Source organism: Dipodomys ordii, unplaced genomic scaffold (assembly GCF_000151885.1).
Source record: "Dipodomys ordii isolate 6190 unplaced genomic scaffold, Dord_2.0 Scaffold107, whole genome shotgun sequence".
In the NCBI taxonomy this organism is placed as follows: domain Eukaryota; kingdom Metazoa; phylum Chordata; class Mammalia; order Rodentia; family Heteromyidae; genus Dipodomys; species Dipodomys ordii.
The window spans coordinates 3863630-3881984 of record NW_012267323.1 but is presented as its reverse complement, the minus strand read 5'-3'; the positions used below and the strand labels follow the sequence as shown (position 1 = coordinate 3881984).

The 18355-nt window shown below is 42.2% G+C and overlaps 1 protein-coding gene across 1 annotated transcript in view; it reads right to left on the bottom strand.

Annotated features, from left to right (window-relative positions):
- Prkar2a (protein kinase, cAMP-dependent, regulatory, type II, alpha) overlaps positions 1-14719 on the bottom strand; it is a gene marked incomplete at its 5' end in the record, with an annotated part of 26979 nt that extends 12260 nt beyond the window's left edge. The window contains 4 exons of the mRNA XM_013028064.1: positions 213-319; positions 4374-4457; positions 8148-8200; positions 14677-14719. Of these exons, the coding sequence (XP_012883518.1) occupies positions 213-319; positions 4374-4457; positions 8148-8200; positions 14677-14719 (287 nt within the window). The remainder of the gene's footprint in view (positions 1-212; positions 320-4373; positions 4458-8147; positions 8201-14676) is intronic.
- Between the last annotated feature and the right edge of the window lie 3636 nt (positions 14720-18355).

The window sequence follows — 18355 nt, the reverse complement described above, 5'->3', positions numbered from 1 at the left end:
ATATATATATATATATATATATATATATATATATATATATATATATATATATATATATGGGATTATACTAAGGATTAGGACAGCAGCAAAGAGAGAGGTGGCTTTAAGAAGTCTGTCACCTGACCCCATGCCTCTCTGGGCTGAACACAGCATAGAGTAAAGCCAGAAATCATGAATCTGAGTATGACCACAGAGTTAAGAAACTCTCTTACCGTTCTATGACATAAAAGTTGTCTCCATCATCTCCTTGGTCAATGACGTGCTCGTCCACTTTGACTAACCTTTCAAACATGGCATCGAGAACTTGAGAAAGCTGTTCCTAGAGGGCACAAAGAACAATGAAGGGCTTTTACACTTGTTGAAAAAAAAAAACCAGCATGTCTCTATTTCTCTTCATTTGTGATTAAATAATTGAAGTTCCTATACCAGACTGTTCCTGATATTTAAGCAGAAGCCTAAGGCCTGTCTGACATGAATGCTAACCGGCACAACTTCAAGTCTTGTTGTGTGTGTGCGTGCGTGCATGCATGCGTGTGTGTGTGTGTGTGTGTGTGTGTGTTGTTGTCGGTAGTGGGGCTTATATTCAGGGCATGGACACTGTCTCTAGCTCTTCTTCTTAAGGTTAGTGCTTTATACCACTTGAGCTACAATGCCACTTCTGGTTTTCTGGTGGTTTATTGGAGATAAGAGTCTCACATTCTTTCTGCCTAGACTGGCTTTGAACTATGATCCTCAGATCTCTGCCTCCTGAATAGCTAGGATTATAGGTGTGAGCCACTAGCACCTGGATCTTTGCTTTTTCGAAACAAGGTCTCACGATATACCTCAAGGTGGCCTCAAACTTATGCTCAGGCTTCTGAGACAGAATTACATTCTGGAATACCTATATCCATCATCATGCCTATTTTTCCAAGTCTTCTAAAACAGTATTGTTTAGAAAAGGCTTTCCACATTTTATTTGACAAGACTAGATAAAGAAATGAAAACTAAGGAGAAAGGGTAACTAAGGGAAGGGGTAACAAGTTTGACAAGAAATGTACTCATTACCTAAATGTAACCTCTCTGTACATCACCTTGACAATAAAAAAAATTTAAAAAGAAATGAAAATGACATTGAGATTCTATTATTAAAACACCAGAAAATAATGAATGCTGGACAAAAGGAACCCTTATATACTGTTGATAAGAATGTAAATTAGCACAGCCACTATGGAAACTAGTATGGAAGGTACTCCAAACACTAAAACTAGAACTACCATATAACTGGGCTATATCACCTGGGTATTTATCCAAAAGAAATCTAAAATGATACCTATATGTTCATGTTTATTATGGTACTATACACAACAGCCAAGATATGTAAATAGCCTAAGTGCCTATTAATAGATGAGTGAATGAAGGCAAATGAAATTATTCCTTTTGCAGGAAAATGGATGAAACTGAAGATCATCATGTTAAGATAGCAAGCTGGGTGCTGGTGGCTCATGTCTATAATCCTAGCTACTCAGGAGGCTGAGACCTGAAGATCATGGTTCAAAGCCAGCCAGGGCAGTAAAGTCTGTGAGACTCTTATCTCTAATGAACCACCAGAAAACCGGAAGTGGCGCTGTGGCTCAAATGGCAGAGCACTCACCTTGAGCCAAAGAGCTCAGGGTCAGTGCCCAGGCCCAGAGTTCAAGCCCCACAACTAGAGGGAAAAACAAGAAAAAAGAGTCTCATGGACTTTTCTGCCCAGACTGGCTTTGAACAGTGATTCTCAAATCTCAGCCTCCTGAGTAGCTAAGATTATAGGAGTGAGCTGAGCCACTAGTGCCTGGGTAGTTCATCAATTTTTATAACTAAAATAGAAAAATCTAAGGAAAGTACCATACAGAGGCACTCAGCAAAAGGGATCTTTTTTTTTTTTTTTTTGGTCAATCATGGGACTTAACACTGGGCCTGGGTGCTATCCCTGCGCTCTTCAGCTAAGGGTAGCACTCTACCACTTGAGCCACAGGACCACTTCTGGTTTTCTAGTATGGTTTATTGGAGATAAGAGTCTCATGGACTTTCCTGCCTGGGCTGGCTTTGAACCATGATCCTTAGATCTCAGCCTCCTGAGTAGATAGGAGTACAGGCATGAGCCACCAGCAGCAAAAGGATCTATTGTTGAATAGTGCCTTCATTTATTATATAACACATAAAACGACTTAATATCACCAGAAGGTGACTATGATGATATAATTATAATGGAAACAAAACAAAGACACTATTAAATTCTAATAAAACAGTGATCTCAGCCTGAGGCCAGTATCCCTCATCTAAAAATTTGGCAATAGTTTTTGAAACAGAATTCTCAACACAAGGAATATGTTAGAGTGACACAGAAAGTTTGGCCATAGAAAATTGCCAAAGAGCTTTATTCACAATAAAGAAGGGTGTCCCCTTTTCTCTTTAGATGGATGAATCATCCTGGGAAAACTGCTGACACACAACCCCCCTTTTCTTTGAGCTCATTAGCTTTATTTTACTCAGTTTTCAGACTAACAAACTGAGTACGCTTTAGCTATTCCTGTAAACTAGGCAGCCAGTTACCAGACTGGTTTACAGATACCAGGATGGTTGATTGTCTTTAGCTGATCCATCATGAGCTCATGTCTGACTAGCCAAATTCCCAGGAAGGGTTGAAGCGATGTCAGAATCAGCAGTCTTTCATAGGAGCTGGGTAGTGAGGGGATTCTAATCTCCATCTTTCTGTCTTTGCACATTCTGAAATTCCAAACAATAGGCCCACCACCTTAGTCAATCTTTTTTTTTGTGGGGGCTGAACTCTGGGCCTGGGTGCTGGTCCCTCAGCCTCTTCAAGGCTATTGCCCTACCACTTGAGCCACAGTGCCACTTCCAGCTTTTATCTGCTTATGTGGTGCTTAGGAATTGAACCCAGGGCCTCATACATGCAAGGCAAGCACTCTTCCACTGAGCCAACTTCCCAGCCCACCTTAGTCAATCTTGTGGCTTTAGTACATAGCCTTCAAAGTAAGGAGAAATAGAAACTCTGAAGATTTCCTATTATTGCAAACAAAATATTTATATTCCTGTGAAATTCTTATGTAGAAACCTAATTCCCTTGCTGGGAATATGGCTTAGTGGTAGAGTGCTTGCCCTAGGTTCGATTCCTCAGTATGTAAACAGAAAAAAATCCCAAAGTGGTGCTGTGGCTCAAGTGGTAGAGTGCTAGTCTTAAACAAAAGAAGCTCAGGGACAGTGCCCAGGCCCTGAGTTCAAGCAAGCAAGCAAGCAAGCAAGGGAGGAAGGAAGGAAGAAAACCCAATTCTAACCAGGCACTGGAGGCTCATGCCTATAATTCTAGCAACTCAGGAGGCGAAGATCGGAGGATCATGATTTGAAGCCAGTCCAGGCAGAAAAACTCAAGAGACTCTTATCTCCAATTAATTTCCCAAAAAAAAAAAAAAAAAAAAGCCAGAAGTAGAGCTGTGGTTCAAGTGGTAGAGTTCTGGCCATGAGCAAAGAAGCTCAGAGAAACCACTTAGGCCCTGGATTTAAGCCCTAGCACAGACTGACTGACTGTGTCTGTGTTTGTCTATCTGTCTCTGACACACACACACACACACACACACACAGAGATAGACAAAACTCTAATTGGAAATGGTATCAGGATATAGGGTCTTTGGGAAGTGATTAGATCATGGAAGTAGTGCCGCATGGATGAGATTAATGTCCTTGTATGAGACCCTAGAGAAAGCTTCCTTCTTTCATTCTTCCTCCCGCCATAAGAAAACACCAAGAGAAAACAGACATCTACAAACTAGACCTCTCACCATGTATCAAATCTGCTAGCACTTTTATTTTAAAGTTCTCTATCTTCATCGCTGTGAGAACTAAATTTCTGTTTATAAGTCACCCAGTTTATGGTATTTTGTGATAGTGGCACCTTTGCTTAGGCAGCAGCCTTCTACTTGCAAGAAGCCCCCAATATCTGAAGTGTATACTGAGAAGCCCTGACAAGAAGCAGCCCATACATGAGGTGTGTGACGCAATCACATACTTCCAGCGGGATAACAAGGATTACATAGCAGTCTAAAATCCGATCTTCCAAATGATAGCAGTCATACAAACCTGAGCCAGTTCCTGGCAGTGTAAACTGCATGGTTGTCAAATCAGTAGCATTTTCTTGCAAGAAGTACCAAAGCAAATTGAAATATGTGAAAAGTCAGATCCAGATTATAGCGATCCATACCTTAAAAATATTCATTAATTAACCTAAGGTTTCATGCCTCATATTACTGTGGCTAAGGTACTTAGAAACTGTCTAAACAACGAATAGAAAAAAAGCTAAAAGACCATTATAACAAAAATATTTTCTAAACTGTTACCTGATCAAGGTTTTTGAAAAGGAGAATATCTTTGCAAGCGTCCTGAAGTCTGCATCTCTGCTCATCAGTTTTAGGATGAACCACCTGTCGATCCAAACAAAGTCAGGGAAAAGTTCTTATTCCACTTAAAAATCATCCACTTTTGGGCTGGGAAGGTGGCTCAGTGGTAGAGTGCTTGCCTTGCATACATGAGGCCCTGAGTTCTATTCCCCAGCACCACATAAGCAGAAAAAAGCCGGAAGTGGTGCTGTGGCTCAAGTGGTAGACCAACAACTGACCAAAAAAAAAAAAAAAAATCATCCACTTTTTTTTTTTTGGGTGGGTTGTGGGGCTTGAACTCAGGGCCAGGGTGCTGTCCCTGAGCCTCTTTGTACTCAAGGTCAGTGCTCTATCACTTGAGCCAAAGCACCATTTCCAGCTTTTGAGTGGTTAACTGGAGATAAGAGTTCCACAGAGACTTTTCTGCCTGGGTTTTCTTTGAACCATGATTCTTAGATCTCAGTCTCCTAAGTAGCTAGGATTACAGGCATGAGCCACTGGTGCCTGGCAAATCATCCACTTAAAAAAAAGGATTTCTTCCTTCTGAAAAATTTATAAAAGAAATCAAGAGTCTGTTTTCTATAGATTTAATTCTATACAAATAACATGGTGAATGTGTAGAGGCAAAAAAAAAAAACGTTAAGAGGCGTGGAAAGTGCTACCATGGCGCCACCTACTGGCTGCAAGGCTGGCAGCACATCTGCTATCCCAAGGGAGCCTCAAAAAGTCCCCAACTATTCCTTCAACAAACATTGACACCCACTCAGTACCAAGTACTAGCTCAGCTCTAGGGATAGAGCAGTGAACACATAGATAGAAATACTTGCTTCCCCATTCGATAAGTACATGAAGGTAGGTAGAGACTGATACTCATACTGAGAGGAACTTTTGAGTTATGTGTCAATGAGTGTGGCCAGGTGAGGCTCGTGGCAGATGTGTTAAGATCCCAAGGAAGTGAGTACAACCTGAGGGAGTGAGTCATGTAGATCAGATCTCTGTGGGAAGAGCAAGTGAAAACGAGGCTTTCTTGTGGGAGAGTGAGTAATGAGGAGACAGAGTGACTGATTCGGAATGAGATGGATGGGCTGGAGGTGTAGTGCAGGTGGTGGTGTGCCAGCCAAATAGTGAAAGTGTCAGATACCAAGTCTGAGTCCCAATCTCAGACAAAAAAAAAAGAAAGGAAGGAAGGAAGGAAGGAAGGAAGGAAGAAAGAAAGAAAGAAAGAAAGAAAGAGGGGCTGGGAAGGTGGCTCAGTGGTAGAGTGCTTGCCTTGCATGCATAAGGCCCTGGGTTTGATTCCCCAGCACTATATAAGCAGAAAAAGCCGGAAGTGGTGCTGTGGCTCAAGTGGTAGAGAACTCTGGGCCCAGGCCCAGAGTTCAGGCCCCATGACTGACAAAAAGAGAGGTGGGGGGGATGTCAGATGCCTGGGCTAATTGGGGGAGAAGGATGCCCAAATCACAGAAAGTATTATAGGTGAAAGAACTGGAACTTTCTTCTAGCAATATGGGGCATATATTTCACACTAATGACCAAAGACAAGGTGTAAAAAAGGTGCGAGAAGGGATAGGTTAAGAGAGATGGGTGACAATGTTGTCGGACACTTTGTACTCATATACTGTTTTGTGGAATGAGAACTTCTTTGTACAACTACTTAAAGATTAAAAAAAAAAAAAAGATGTGACTGATGTTTTTGTGTCGTTTTTCTGCTAGTTCTGGGGCTTGAACTCAGGCCCAAGGCACTGTTCCTGAGCGTTTGTGCTCAAAGCTAGCACTCTACCACTTGGGCCACAGCTCTGCTTCCAGCTTTTTGGTGGCTAATTGGAGATAAGAGTCTCACGGAGGGCTGGGAATGTGGCTTAGTGGTAGAGTGCTTGCCTAGCATGAAATGAAGCCTTGGGTGTGATTCCTCAGTACCATATAAATAGAAAAGGCTGAAGTAGTGCTGTGGCTCAAGTGGTAGAGTACTAGTCTTGAGCAAAAGAAGCTCAGGGACAGTGCCCACGCCCTGAATTCAAGTCCCACACGGACTTTCCTGCCTTGGCTGGGATTGTACTGCAATCCTTGAATCTTAACTACGTAAGTAGCTAGGATGACAGGTGTGAGTCAGCCTGGCCTGATTTTTTTTTTTTAAAGGAATATATAGTTGCTAACAAGTAAAGAACAGACTAGAGATAAGCAAGAAGCTATGCTGATCATCTCAGGGCCAGATGACACCATGAAGGTGTTGACAAATACAGATTTCTGGAAATATGTCAAAGACAGGACCCATTAAATACATTAGAAATTGAATGAGGGTATGAGAAACATAGTGTTCACGGTGACCTCAAAATTATGGGTACAGGGCTGGGAAGGTGGCTCAGTGGTAGAGCGCTTGCCTTGCATGCATGAGGCCCTGGGTTCCATTCCTCAGCACCACATAAGCAAAAAGAAGAAAAAAGCCGGAAGTGGTGCTGTGGCTCAAGTGGTAGGGCGCTAGCCTTGAGCTGAAGAGCTGTAGTGTCCAGGCCCAGAGTTCAGGCCCCACGACCGGACTTAAAAAAAAAAAAAAATTATGGGTACATACAACTTAACCATGGAATTGTCATGAAGAAAGCTGGAAATGACTATGAGGTGGAAAACAATATTTAAAAGGAAATAATCAAAGCTAGGTACTGGCAGTTCACTCTTATAATCCTAGCTACGCAGGAGGCTGAGGTCTAAGGATTGTGGTTCGAAACCAGGCCAGGCAGGAGAGTCTGTGAGACCGATCTCCAATTAAACACCAAATAGCCAGATCCTCAGATTTCAGCCTCCAGAGTAGCTAGGATTATAGGAGTGAACTATGTTATGATCACTTTCAATGGCTGCAGATTCTCTTGATTTCAATGTAACCCAATTTAGCCCTAGGGAATCCCTTGTTCAGGGTCATTTTAGGTTGTTTCCATTTTTCATTATTACAACATGGCCATGATCTCCATTTGTACATCCTTGGAAAGGACCCAACTGTTTATTAGGGTAAGATTTTCCTTTAGGTAATTGCTGTGTCAGTTGGCTCGACTATGTTTAAGGGTTCTGCAGCTTCACCATACTTTCAACCATTCCTGCTTTCAATCTATTACATTAAAAAAGAATGCCAGGGCCAGTGGTTCACACCTGCAATCCTAGCTACTCAGGAGGCTGAGACCTGAGGATTGTAGTTTGAAGACAGCATGTGCAGAAAAGTCCCTGTGAGACTTTTTGTTTGTTTGTTTTGTGCCAGGCCTGAGGCTTGAACTCAGGGCCTGGGCACTCTCCCTGAGCTTCTTTTGCTCAAGGCTAGCACTCTATCACTTAAGCCACAGCACCACTTCTGTTTTTTTGTTTATGTGGTATTGAGGAGTCAAACCCAGGGCTTCATGCATGCTAGGCAAGCACTTTACCACTAAGCCACATTCCCAGACCCCTGTGAGACTCTTATCTCCAAATAACCACTCAAAAAAACGAAGTGGAGTTGTGGTTCAAAGTGATAGAACACTAGCCCTTGAGCAAAACAGCTTAGGGACAGCACTCAGGCTCTGAGTCCAAGCCCCTGACCATTACCACTACCATCACCAGCAGCAACAACAACAACAAAAAATGGCATCTCACTGAAATTTTCATTCATATTTAACTATCAGTACAATATCTAACTATATAGAGGAAGGAAGTTAATGGAAAATACAGCGATTCTTATGTGCCATGATTCTAAATAATACTTTTGCTTTTAGTTCTTACCCTTGGATCATTATCTTCCTCTTCTTCATCAGGGTTATAGGTCTCTGCACAGACTAAAAAGAGGGGGAAAAAAAAAGAAAAATATGAGTTTACCAAATGTATGGTTTTAGGAAAAATAGGAAGCAAACACTTTTCTTTTTGGTCGTTCGTGGGGCTTAAACTCGGCCTGGGCACTGTCCCTCAGCTCTTCAGCTCAACGTGTGCACTCTACCACTTGAGCCACTGTACCACTTCCGGCTTTCTGGTGGTTTATTGGAGATAAGAGTCTCACAGAATTTCCTGCCCAGGCTAGCTTTGAACCATGATCCTTAGATCTCAAACTCCTGAGTAACTAGGATTATAGGCATGAACCACCAGCGCCTGGCTACGTATTGTTCTCTGAAGTTAGAATGGTTGTATTTTGAAACATCGCTATGAAGCTCATATTTGCCTCCAACTATAACTCTCTGTCCTCTGTCTTCTGAGGGCTGGGGTTGTAAGTTGGCTTGAAAGTTATGAGGATCTTTTTAAAATTCCTTATTTCGAAGGCATTCTCATGAGGCACAGAAGAACCATCTCTTTAAAGACTGGTGATCCTAAATGGGAAACAAAGATATCAACTACTAAGTTCTATGGTAGTGGCAAATACAAACGTGACATTATCCTGCCTCTGATGAGTTATGAAGAAGGAATAAACAATCATGTAGTAATATATATATATATATATATATATATATATATATATAATGCATACACAAGAGATATGGAGGTAGTTACCAAAATAATCCATTAAAAGGGCTGGGAAGGTGGCTCAGTGGTAAAGCGCTTGCCTTGTTATGCATGAGGCCCTGGGTTCGATTCCTCAGCACCACATAAGCAGAAAAAAAAAGCCAGAAGTGATGCTGTGGCTCAAGTGGTAGAGCGCTAGCCTTGAGCTGAAGAGCTGAGGGACAGCGCCCAGGCCCAGAGTTCAGGCCCCACGACCAGACCTCCCCCGCAAAAAAATAATCCATTAAAATAGTTCAAAGACATTATGTACACAACTTAAAAAAAAAAAAAGAGATTGGGAGTCTTACTATCTTGTTCAGGCTGGCCTCTAACTCACGAGCTTAAGCAATCCTAAACCTTCAGCATAGCTGAGACTAATTCTTAGCTGCTCAGTGGTAGCTAAGAATTTTAAAACAAGGGCTGGGAAGGTGGCTTAGTGGTACAGTGCTTGCCTACCATGCTTGAAGTTCTGGGTTCGACTCCTCAGTCCCACATAAACAGAAAAGTTGGAAGCAGCACTGTAGCTCAAGTGGTAGAGTGCTAGCCTTGAGCAAAAGAGGCTCAGTAATAGCACCCAGGCCCTGAGTTCAAGCCCAGGGCTGGCAAAAAAAAAAAAGCTTTCAGGAAATAGAAATAGATGGGTACATGAGTATTATACTTTGTCTACCTTGGTTTACATATGAAAATTTTTATTTAAAAGGCTGAAAATTAGCTGGCAGTATGGGTAGTGGTAAAGTGCCTAGAAAGCACAAGGTCCAGAATTCAAACACTAATATCACCAAAAAAAAAGTTAAAAAAATTAAAGCTTAGCTGAGTGCCAGTAGCTCACACCTGTAAGCCTAGCTAATCTGAAGATCATGGTTCAAAACCCAGCCTGGGCAGGGAAGTCTGTGAGCCTCTAATCTCCAATTAACTGAAAACCAGAAGTGGCATTGTGGCCCAAGTGGTAGAGTGCTTGCCTTGAAATGAAGAGAGCAGGGACAGCACCCAGGCCCAGAGTTCAAGCCCCACAACTGACAAAAATAAATAAATAAATAAAAATGAATAAATAAAATCTTATGGTGGGTGCTGGTGGCTCATGCTTATAATCCTAGGTATTGGGGAAGCTGAGATCTGAGGATTGTGGTTCAAAGCCGGCCTGAGTAGGAAATTCCATGACACTCTGACCTATCTCCAATTAACCACCAGAAAACCAGAAGTAGAACTGTGGCTCAAGTGGTAGAACACTACCCTTGAGTGGAAAAAGCTCAAGGATAGCACCCAGGCCCTCAGTTCAAGCCTGACAACCGACCAAAAAAAAAAAAAGAGAGAGAGAGAGTGCTCTTGGGTTTGATATCCAGTACCATCCCCCCCCACACACACACAATGAAAGTAATTTTTTGTTTTTGTTTTTTTTGGACAGTCCTGGGCTTCTTTTGCTCAAGGCCAGCACTGTATCTCTTGAGCTACAGTGCCACTTCTGGTTTTTTTCTGTGTATGTGGTACTGAGGAATTGAACCCAGGGCTTCAGGCATGCTAAGCAAGCACTCTACCACTAAGCTACATTCCCAGCCCAACAGTAGTTATTTTTATTAAAATCATTAACATGGAGCCATGTGTGGTGGCTGAACCAGTAGGATCATGAGATTGGGACTAGGCTGGACTGTATCTCATGAAACTATGTCTCAAAAAAGGTATTAAAACATTTATTAGGAGCCAGGCACCAGTGGCTTAGCCTTTAATCCTAGCTACTCAGGAGGCTGAGATCTGAGGATCATGGTTCAAAGCCAGCCTGTGCAGGAAAGTCCATGAGATTCTTATCTCCAATAAATCACTCAGAAAACTGGAAGGGATGCAGTGGCTCAAGTGGTAGAGCACTAGCCTTGAGCTGGAGAGCTGAGGGACAGAAGTCAGGCCCAGAGTTCAAGCCCCACAACCAACAACAACAACAACAAATTATTGGGACTAGAAGTATATCTCAGTTGTAGAATGAGCCTAACAAGCTCAAGGTCCTGATTTCAAACCCCAGTTCCAAATTAAAAAAAAAAAGTTTGTGGGGCTGGTAAGGTGGCTCAGTGGTAGAGCGCTTGCCTTGCATGCATGAGGCTCTGGGTCCGATTCCACATAAGCAGCCACCACAAGTGGCGCTGTGGCTCAAGTGGTAGAGCGCTAGCCTTGAGCTGAAGAGCTGAGGGACAGCGCCCAGGCCCAGAGTTCAGGCCCTGCGACCAACCAAAAAAAAAAAAAAAAGTTTATATTTTTGGAAAGACATTATGCCTTAATTCTCTTCCAAAAATGGTTCTGAATTTACTTCTCTTTTCTAGTTCTTTCTCTTTTTTTCCCTTATGGTAATAACACTTAATATGAGCTCCACCTTCATTACTTCCTAACACAGTACTGTATTGTTCTTCTTGCATAACCGAAACTTTATACCTGCTGAACAGCCACTCCCCAATTTCCCTTCCCACCAGTCCCTAGCAACCACCATTCTACTCTCCTAACTCTATGAGTTTGACTATTTTAGTTACTTGGTTTTTGCGGTGCTGGGGATCAAACCCAGGAGACTGTACACAAAAGCAAATGTTTTAGCATGGAACTATAACCCCAGTCCCTTGACTGTTTATAGAGACCCCACACAAATGTAAATTTGTCCTGTCACAGGCTTTATTTCATTTAGTCTAATGTCCTTTTAACCCTAACCTTTTTTGAACTTTCTCACTTCCTTCTGTCCTCCTCCTCTGTTCCCACCCAACTTATCTACTTCCTCTTGGTCCTGGTCCCAATTACTTCCCTCATTTTCTTTCCTTTCTTTTTTAATGTTGGAGACTGAACCCAGCACCTCACGCATGCTAGCTTATTTGACAATTAAGCTACTCTTGTAGCTACAAATCTCTTTTTTTAATTTTTTCTTTTTTGCCAGTCCTGGAGCTTGAACTCAGGGCCTGGGCACTGTCCCTGAGTTTCTTTTGCTTAAGGCTAGCACTCTACCACTTGAGCAACAGTACCTGTTCCAGCTTTTTCTGTTTATGTGATACTGGGAAATCGAACCCAGGGTTTCATGCATGCTAGGCAAGCACTCTACCACTAAGCCACATGCCTAGCCCCCCAAATCTTTTTTTTTTCTTTTTTGCCAGTCCTGGGGCTTGAACTCAGGACCTGGGCACTGTCCCTGAGCTTCTTTTGCTCAAGGCTAGCACTCTACCACTTGAGCCATAGCATCACTTCTGGCCTTTTCTGTTCATATGGTACTGAGGAATCAAACCAAGGACTTCATGCATGCTAGGCAAGCACTCTATCACTAAGCCAAATTCCCAGCCCCCAAACCTATTTTTAAGTGCCTACTTGATTCTTGCCCCAATAATTCTGCACACTTGTCTCTGTAGATATTACCCGACGAAGAAGGGCTAAATGATCCTCTATAAGACCTCAAGAAATTCCAGGCATGGTGGTACATACCTGTAATGACAGGACTTGGGAGGCTGAGGCAGGAGGAGCATGAGTTCAGGCCAACATATGCTACAAAGAGAGAATCTGGCTCCAAAAGTTAAAAATCTTCTAAAAAAAAAAAATTGCGCCATCTTAAGATACTCAAGACCTACTGAAAATGAAGATTGAAGCAAGCAACATGGTGCCTTAAGGAAAGTTATTTTGCGGTTTCCTCCAGCAGATGTCACTAGGGAGCAATGTGGTATCATACAAAAGGACAACAGGTTATCTGGCACAATTTCTTCCTCTGTGTGTGTGGGGAGAGAAGGGGGTGCATGAGCACATGAATTGGTCCTGGGACTTGAACTCAGGCCTTCTGTCCCTAGGGTTTTGTGCTCAAGGCTAGTGCTCTACCATTTGAGCCACAGCTCCATTTCCAACTTGCAGCTTTTTTTTTTTGGTCGGTTGTGGGGCTTGAACTCTGGGCTTGGGTGCTATCCCTGTGCTCTTCAGCTCAACCACCACTTCTGGTTTTCTAGCGGTTTATTGGAGATAAGAGTCTCATGGACTTTCCTGCCTGGGCTGGCTTTGAACCTTGATCCTCAGATCTCAGCCTCCTGAGTAGCTAGGATTACAGGCGTGAGCCACTGGCATCCAGTTTTTTTTTTTTTGGAGATAAGAGTGTCACACATTTTTCTGCCTGGGCTGGATCCTCAGATCTGAGTAGCTAGTGAGTAGCTAGGATTACAGGCATGAGCCACCGGTGCCTGGCTGCTTCCAAAAATTTAATTGATATTTGGAGATACTTTTATACAGAAATGTGAATCATTACACTTTACTCATTTCTACAAATAAATGAGCACAGATCTTGGTCAAGTCCTGAAGCCCTGTGCTATTCTACCAGCCCCCACAGACAGCAGACACAGCTTGGATCCATTAGTCAGCTAAGGGTGCCTAAACAAAATACCACAGATCAGTTGACATGAAGATAAGAAATTCACTTATTCACAGTTCTGGGGCTGATAGTCCACAATTAAAAAAAACAACGGGTTTTGGTGTTTCCTGGAGCTAGCAAAAACTAGCTTGCTTTCTGTGTCCTCACATTTTGCTATCTCTTTAAGGACAGTAGTCCTAATTGCAATAAGACCTCCATTCTTCCTTTTTTTTTTTTTTTTCCCAGTCCTTGGGCTTAAACTCAGGGCCTGGGTGCTATCTCTGAGCTTCTTTTGCTCAAGGTTAGCTCTGAGGAACTGAACGCAGGGCTTCACGCATGCTAGGTAAGCACTCTACCACTAAGCCACATTCCCAGCCCTACTCTTCTCTATTTTCATTTCACCTTCTTTCCCCTCCCCGCCCCCCGCCCCCAGTCATGGGGCCTGGGCACTGTCCCTGCACCTCTTTGTGCTCAAGGCTAGTACTTTACCCTTTATCACTTGAGACACACACAGTGCCACTTTCAGCTTTTTCTGAGCAGCTTATTGGAGTTAAGAGTCTCACAAGACTTTGCTACCTGGGCTGGCTTCCAACCACAATCCTCAGATCTCAGCCTTCTGAGTAGTCCAGTGTCTTTAATCACTTTTTTGTTCAAGGCTAATGCTCTACTACTTTAACCGTGTCGTGCAAGAGAGGCATTCATAGGGTACTTTTCTTCTGACAGCCTTGTCTAAGATGATCTCTAAAGCGAGACATAGAACAAGCTGAAGTAATATTCAGTCTGACCAGAGAATGCCAGTATTACCACTATATAACTGAGGAAACAATTCAAATGGCTCTAAATGGCAGCGAAGCTAATGCAGCATAATTTCAAATATCAAAAATACTTACAAAAAATTGCTTTCATTTGCCGTGTGAGGTTAAAATGTGTTTGTGACTTTAAGTATCACTATCCCACAATACTGTGAAATTTATGTAATCAATTAAAAAAATTTAAGAAATTATTTAAAAAATTGCTTTCATGGCTGGGAATGTGGCTTAGTGGTAAGAGTGCTTGTCTAGCATGAAGCTCTGGGTTCGATTCCTCAGTACCACATACACAGAAAAAGCCATAAATGGTCTGTGGCTCAAGTGGTAGAATGTTAGTCTTGAGCAAAAGAAGCTCAGGGACAGTATCTGGCCAAAAAAAAAATTGCTTTCAGAGGAAATTTTATAATTTTAAACATTATAATAATGACAAATGGAAAAGCAAAGATTTTACGTATAATATAAACTATGTACAGATATTCTCTGAACTTAAAATGAAAACAAAATGAAGAAATCACAGATGATTTTCCTTTTAGCACAAGTGATAATACTATTTTTTGAGATGAGTTTATTTTCACTTAAAATTTCTTATTGTAAAATAGCTTAAAAGCTGTATGTTATAAAAGAGAAAACATACCTGATACTCGTCTATTAAATCTGGTAGGAATTGGAACTGCAAAAAGAAAAAAAAAAGCAACATTTAGTCATTATTAAGTCACAATTCCACTACTACCACCCTCTTTTTTTATTTGCCAATCCTGGGGCTTAAACTCAGGGGCTGGGCACTGTTCTTGAGCTTCTTTTATTCAAGGCAAGCACTCTACCACTTAAGCCACACCACCACTTCAGCCTTTTTTGAGTAGTTAATTGGAGATGAGAGTCTCACAGACTTTCCTAATCGAGCTGGCTTTGAACCATAATCCTCAGCTCTCAACCTCTTGAGTAACTAGGATTACAGGTGTGAGCTACCAGCACTGTTGTAAAATTCATTTTTTAAAAACCTTATAATTTTAATGTACTTAAGTTGGGTTAACTTTACTTCATGTTCTAATTTGTAAAATTCCAAATGAATAAGAAGTGTTCCAAGTTTACTATAATATCAAGTAATAAAAAATTTCTCTTTAAGCTGGGTGCCAGTGGCTCACACCTGTAATCCTAGCTACACAGAAGTCTGAGACCTGAGGATCATGGTTCAAAGCCAGCTTGATTAGGAAAGTCTATGAGACTCATCTCTAAAAAACAAACCACTAGAAAAATGGAAATGGTGATGTGGCTCAAGTGGTAGAGGGGTAGCCTTGAGCAGATGAGCTCAGAGACAGTGCCCAGGCCCACAGGTCAAGCCCCATGACCAACAACAACAAAAAATTTCTTTAGCAACTATCATCACTTCTATTTTATAGTAATTTAATGAGTATTAACTCAGTAAGATTAAAAATAATCATTTCTACTTTCTCAGATATGGGTGGGTTTTCTCCGGTCTTGGTCAATATATGTATCAGATAAACTTACCACTGATCTTTATGTTGGAAAATAATTTCTTACCTCTCTCTCATTTTTTTTAATCTGTTGTGGGGTTTGAACTCAGGACCTGAGTGCTATCCCTGAGCTTTTTTACTCAAGGCTAGTTCTCTACCACTGTGAGCCATGTCTTTACTTCTGGTTTCCTGGTGGTTAACTGAAGATAAGAGTCTCACAGACTTTCCTGCCAGAGCTGGTAATCCTCAGATCTTAGCCTCCTGAGTAGCTAGATTACAGGTGTGAGCCAGTGCCCAGCTTGAAATGGTAATTTTAAAAGACACAATATTCAAAAGAGACCTCATTCAATCTATAAATAAAGGTTTTGTCATAGGTTCTAAAATTATAAAATGTCAGCATTACAGAGTATCTATGAAGTCATCCAGTCTGGCTATGTAGCCAGCAGGCCTCCATTCACATGGCAGCTCTAACTGATGTCACCAGTCCACCTGACTCATCCTGGACTCATCTTTCACTACTTACATCTACTTCATTAACGAATCCATCTGCTCTCCCTCCCACTTCCTCTTGAATCTATCTTCCTCCATTCTCTATTGTTAGTCTAGTCAGAAGCACATCATTTTTTTTGCCAGGCTTCCCACTGCCAATCCTGCCCTACAATAATCTGCAGTCATCAGAGTAATCTTAGCATTTAAGAGGACAATTTGACAGTCTCTGTCAAAATTTTGCTTTTCTCTTTTTCTTTCTTTTTTTTTTTGTCTATCATGGAGCTTGAACTCTGGGCCTGAGTGCTGTCCCTCAGCTCTTCAGCACAAGGCGAATGCTCTACCACTTGAGCTACAGGGCACTTTCAGTTTTCTGGTGGTTTATTGGAGATAAGAGTTTCACAGACAGCCGGGCGCTGGTGGCTCATGACTGTAATCCTAGCTACTCAGGAGGCTGAGATCTGAGGATCTCGGTTCAAAGCCAGCCCTGGCAGGAGAGACTGTGAGACTCCTATCTCCAATAAACCACCAGAAAACCAGAAGTGGCGCTGTAGCTCAAAGTGGTAGAGCGCTCACCTTGAGCTGAAGAGCTGAGGGACAGCGCCCAGGCCCAGAGTTCAAGCCCCACGACCGACAAAAAAAAAAAAAAAAAAGAGTTTCACAGACTTTCCTGCCCAGGCTGGCTTTGAACCGAGATCCTCAGATCTCAGCCTCCTGAGTAGCTAGGATTACAGGTGTGAACCACCGGCACCCAGCTTTCTGTCAAAATTTCTAAGTATTAACTGCCTTTAACCCAGGAACAATTTCACTTCTAGGAATACGTGCTAAGCAAAACTCATATGTATATATTCACACTTACACACACTGAAAGAAACACACACACATACATACATATATATATATATGGCTATGTATGTGTACTATCACTATACATATAAAAATGTATACTTAAGTAAATGTATATCTACCATGATTGCTAACATATTGTATGGAATAGCAAAGAAGCTTAACAAAAATTGTCTATGGGCTGGGAAGGTGGCTCAGTGGTAGAGAGCTTGCCTTGCATGCCTGAGGCCCTGAGTTCGATTCCTCAGCACCACATAAGCAAAAAGAAAAATGCCGGAAGTGGCGCTGTGGTTCAAGTGGTAGAGCGCTAGCCTTGAGCTGAAGAGCTGAGGGACAGTGCCCAGGCCCAGAGTTCAGGCCCCACGACCGGACCCAAAAAAAGAAAAAAAAATTGTCTAGAATAAATTAAAGAATGTTGGTCCAGTTGGGTACTACTATACACCTAGCTACTCAGGAGGCTGAGATCTGCAGATCCTGGTTCAAAGCCAGCTCAGGCAGGAAAGTCCATGAGACTCTTATCTCCAATTAACAACCAGAAAACTGGAAGTAGAGCTGTGGCTCAAATGGGTAGAACGCAGGCCTTGAGCAAAGGATGCTCAGAGCCAGTGCCCAGGCCCTGAGTTCAAGCTCCCTGACCCCCCCCAAAAAAAAAGTTGGTGCAGCTAGAGTGTACACATCTATAGAGCCATTAAAATGGCTACAGTAAGCTGGATGACTGGCTCACATCAGTAATCCTAGCTACTCAGAAAGTTGAGCCCAGGAAGATTGTGGTTCTAGGCCAGTTTAAGAAAAACAGTTTGTAGACTCCATCTCAATACTATAAGGAAAGTGTGGTGTGTACCCATCAACTTAGCTATGACAGAAAGCATAAGAAGATCACAGTCCAGATGGGGGCTCAAGCAAAAAGAAAAAGTCTATGTCAAAATAATCAGTTCAGGCTGGGAAAGTGGCTCAGTGGTAGAGTACAAGCCTTGAACTGAAGAGCTCAGGGACAGTGCCCAGGCGCAGAGTTCAGGTCCCACAAATGAAAAAAGAAAAAAAAAGTATTGGAAGAATGGCTCAATAGTAGAGCACTTGCCTAGCAAGCATGAGGCACTGAGTTCAAGCCACTGTAATGTCTGCCCTCTCTCTGCCCACCACCAAAAAAAAAAAAAAAAGAATGCCATAAACCTACAGAAACTGATATGGGAACGACCATCGAGATACACTGGTATCTGAAAGCTGCATATCAGTTAAAAAGTTACAAATATATTTTTTTCCGGTGGTAGAGGGAATTGAACTCAGGGCCTTGCATTTTCTAGGAAGGTACTCTACAATTTGAGCTACGCTTCCAGCCCTTTTGCTTATTTTTTGAATAGTATCTCACACTTATTGCCCACGGCCAGCCTGGTACTTGATCCACCTATTTACACTTCCCATGCAGCTGAAATGTCAGGTGTAAACCATCACACCTAGCTTTAGTAGTTGAGAAGTCTTTCAAACTTCTGTCCAGGCTAGCCTCAAACTGTG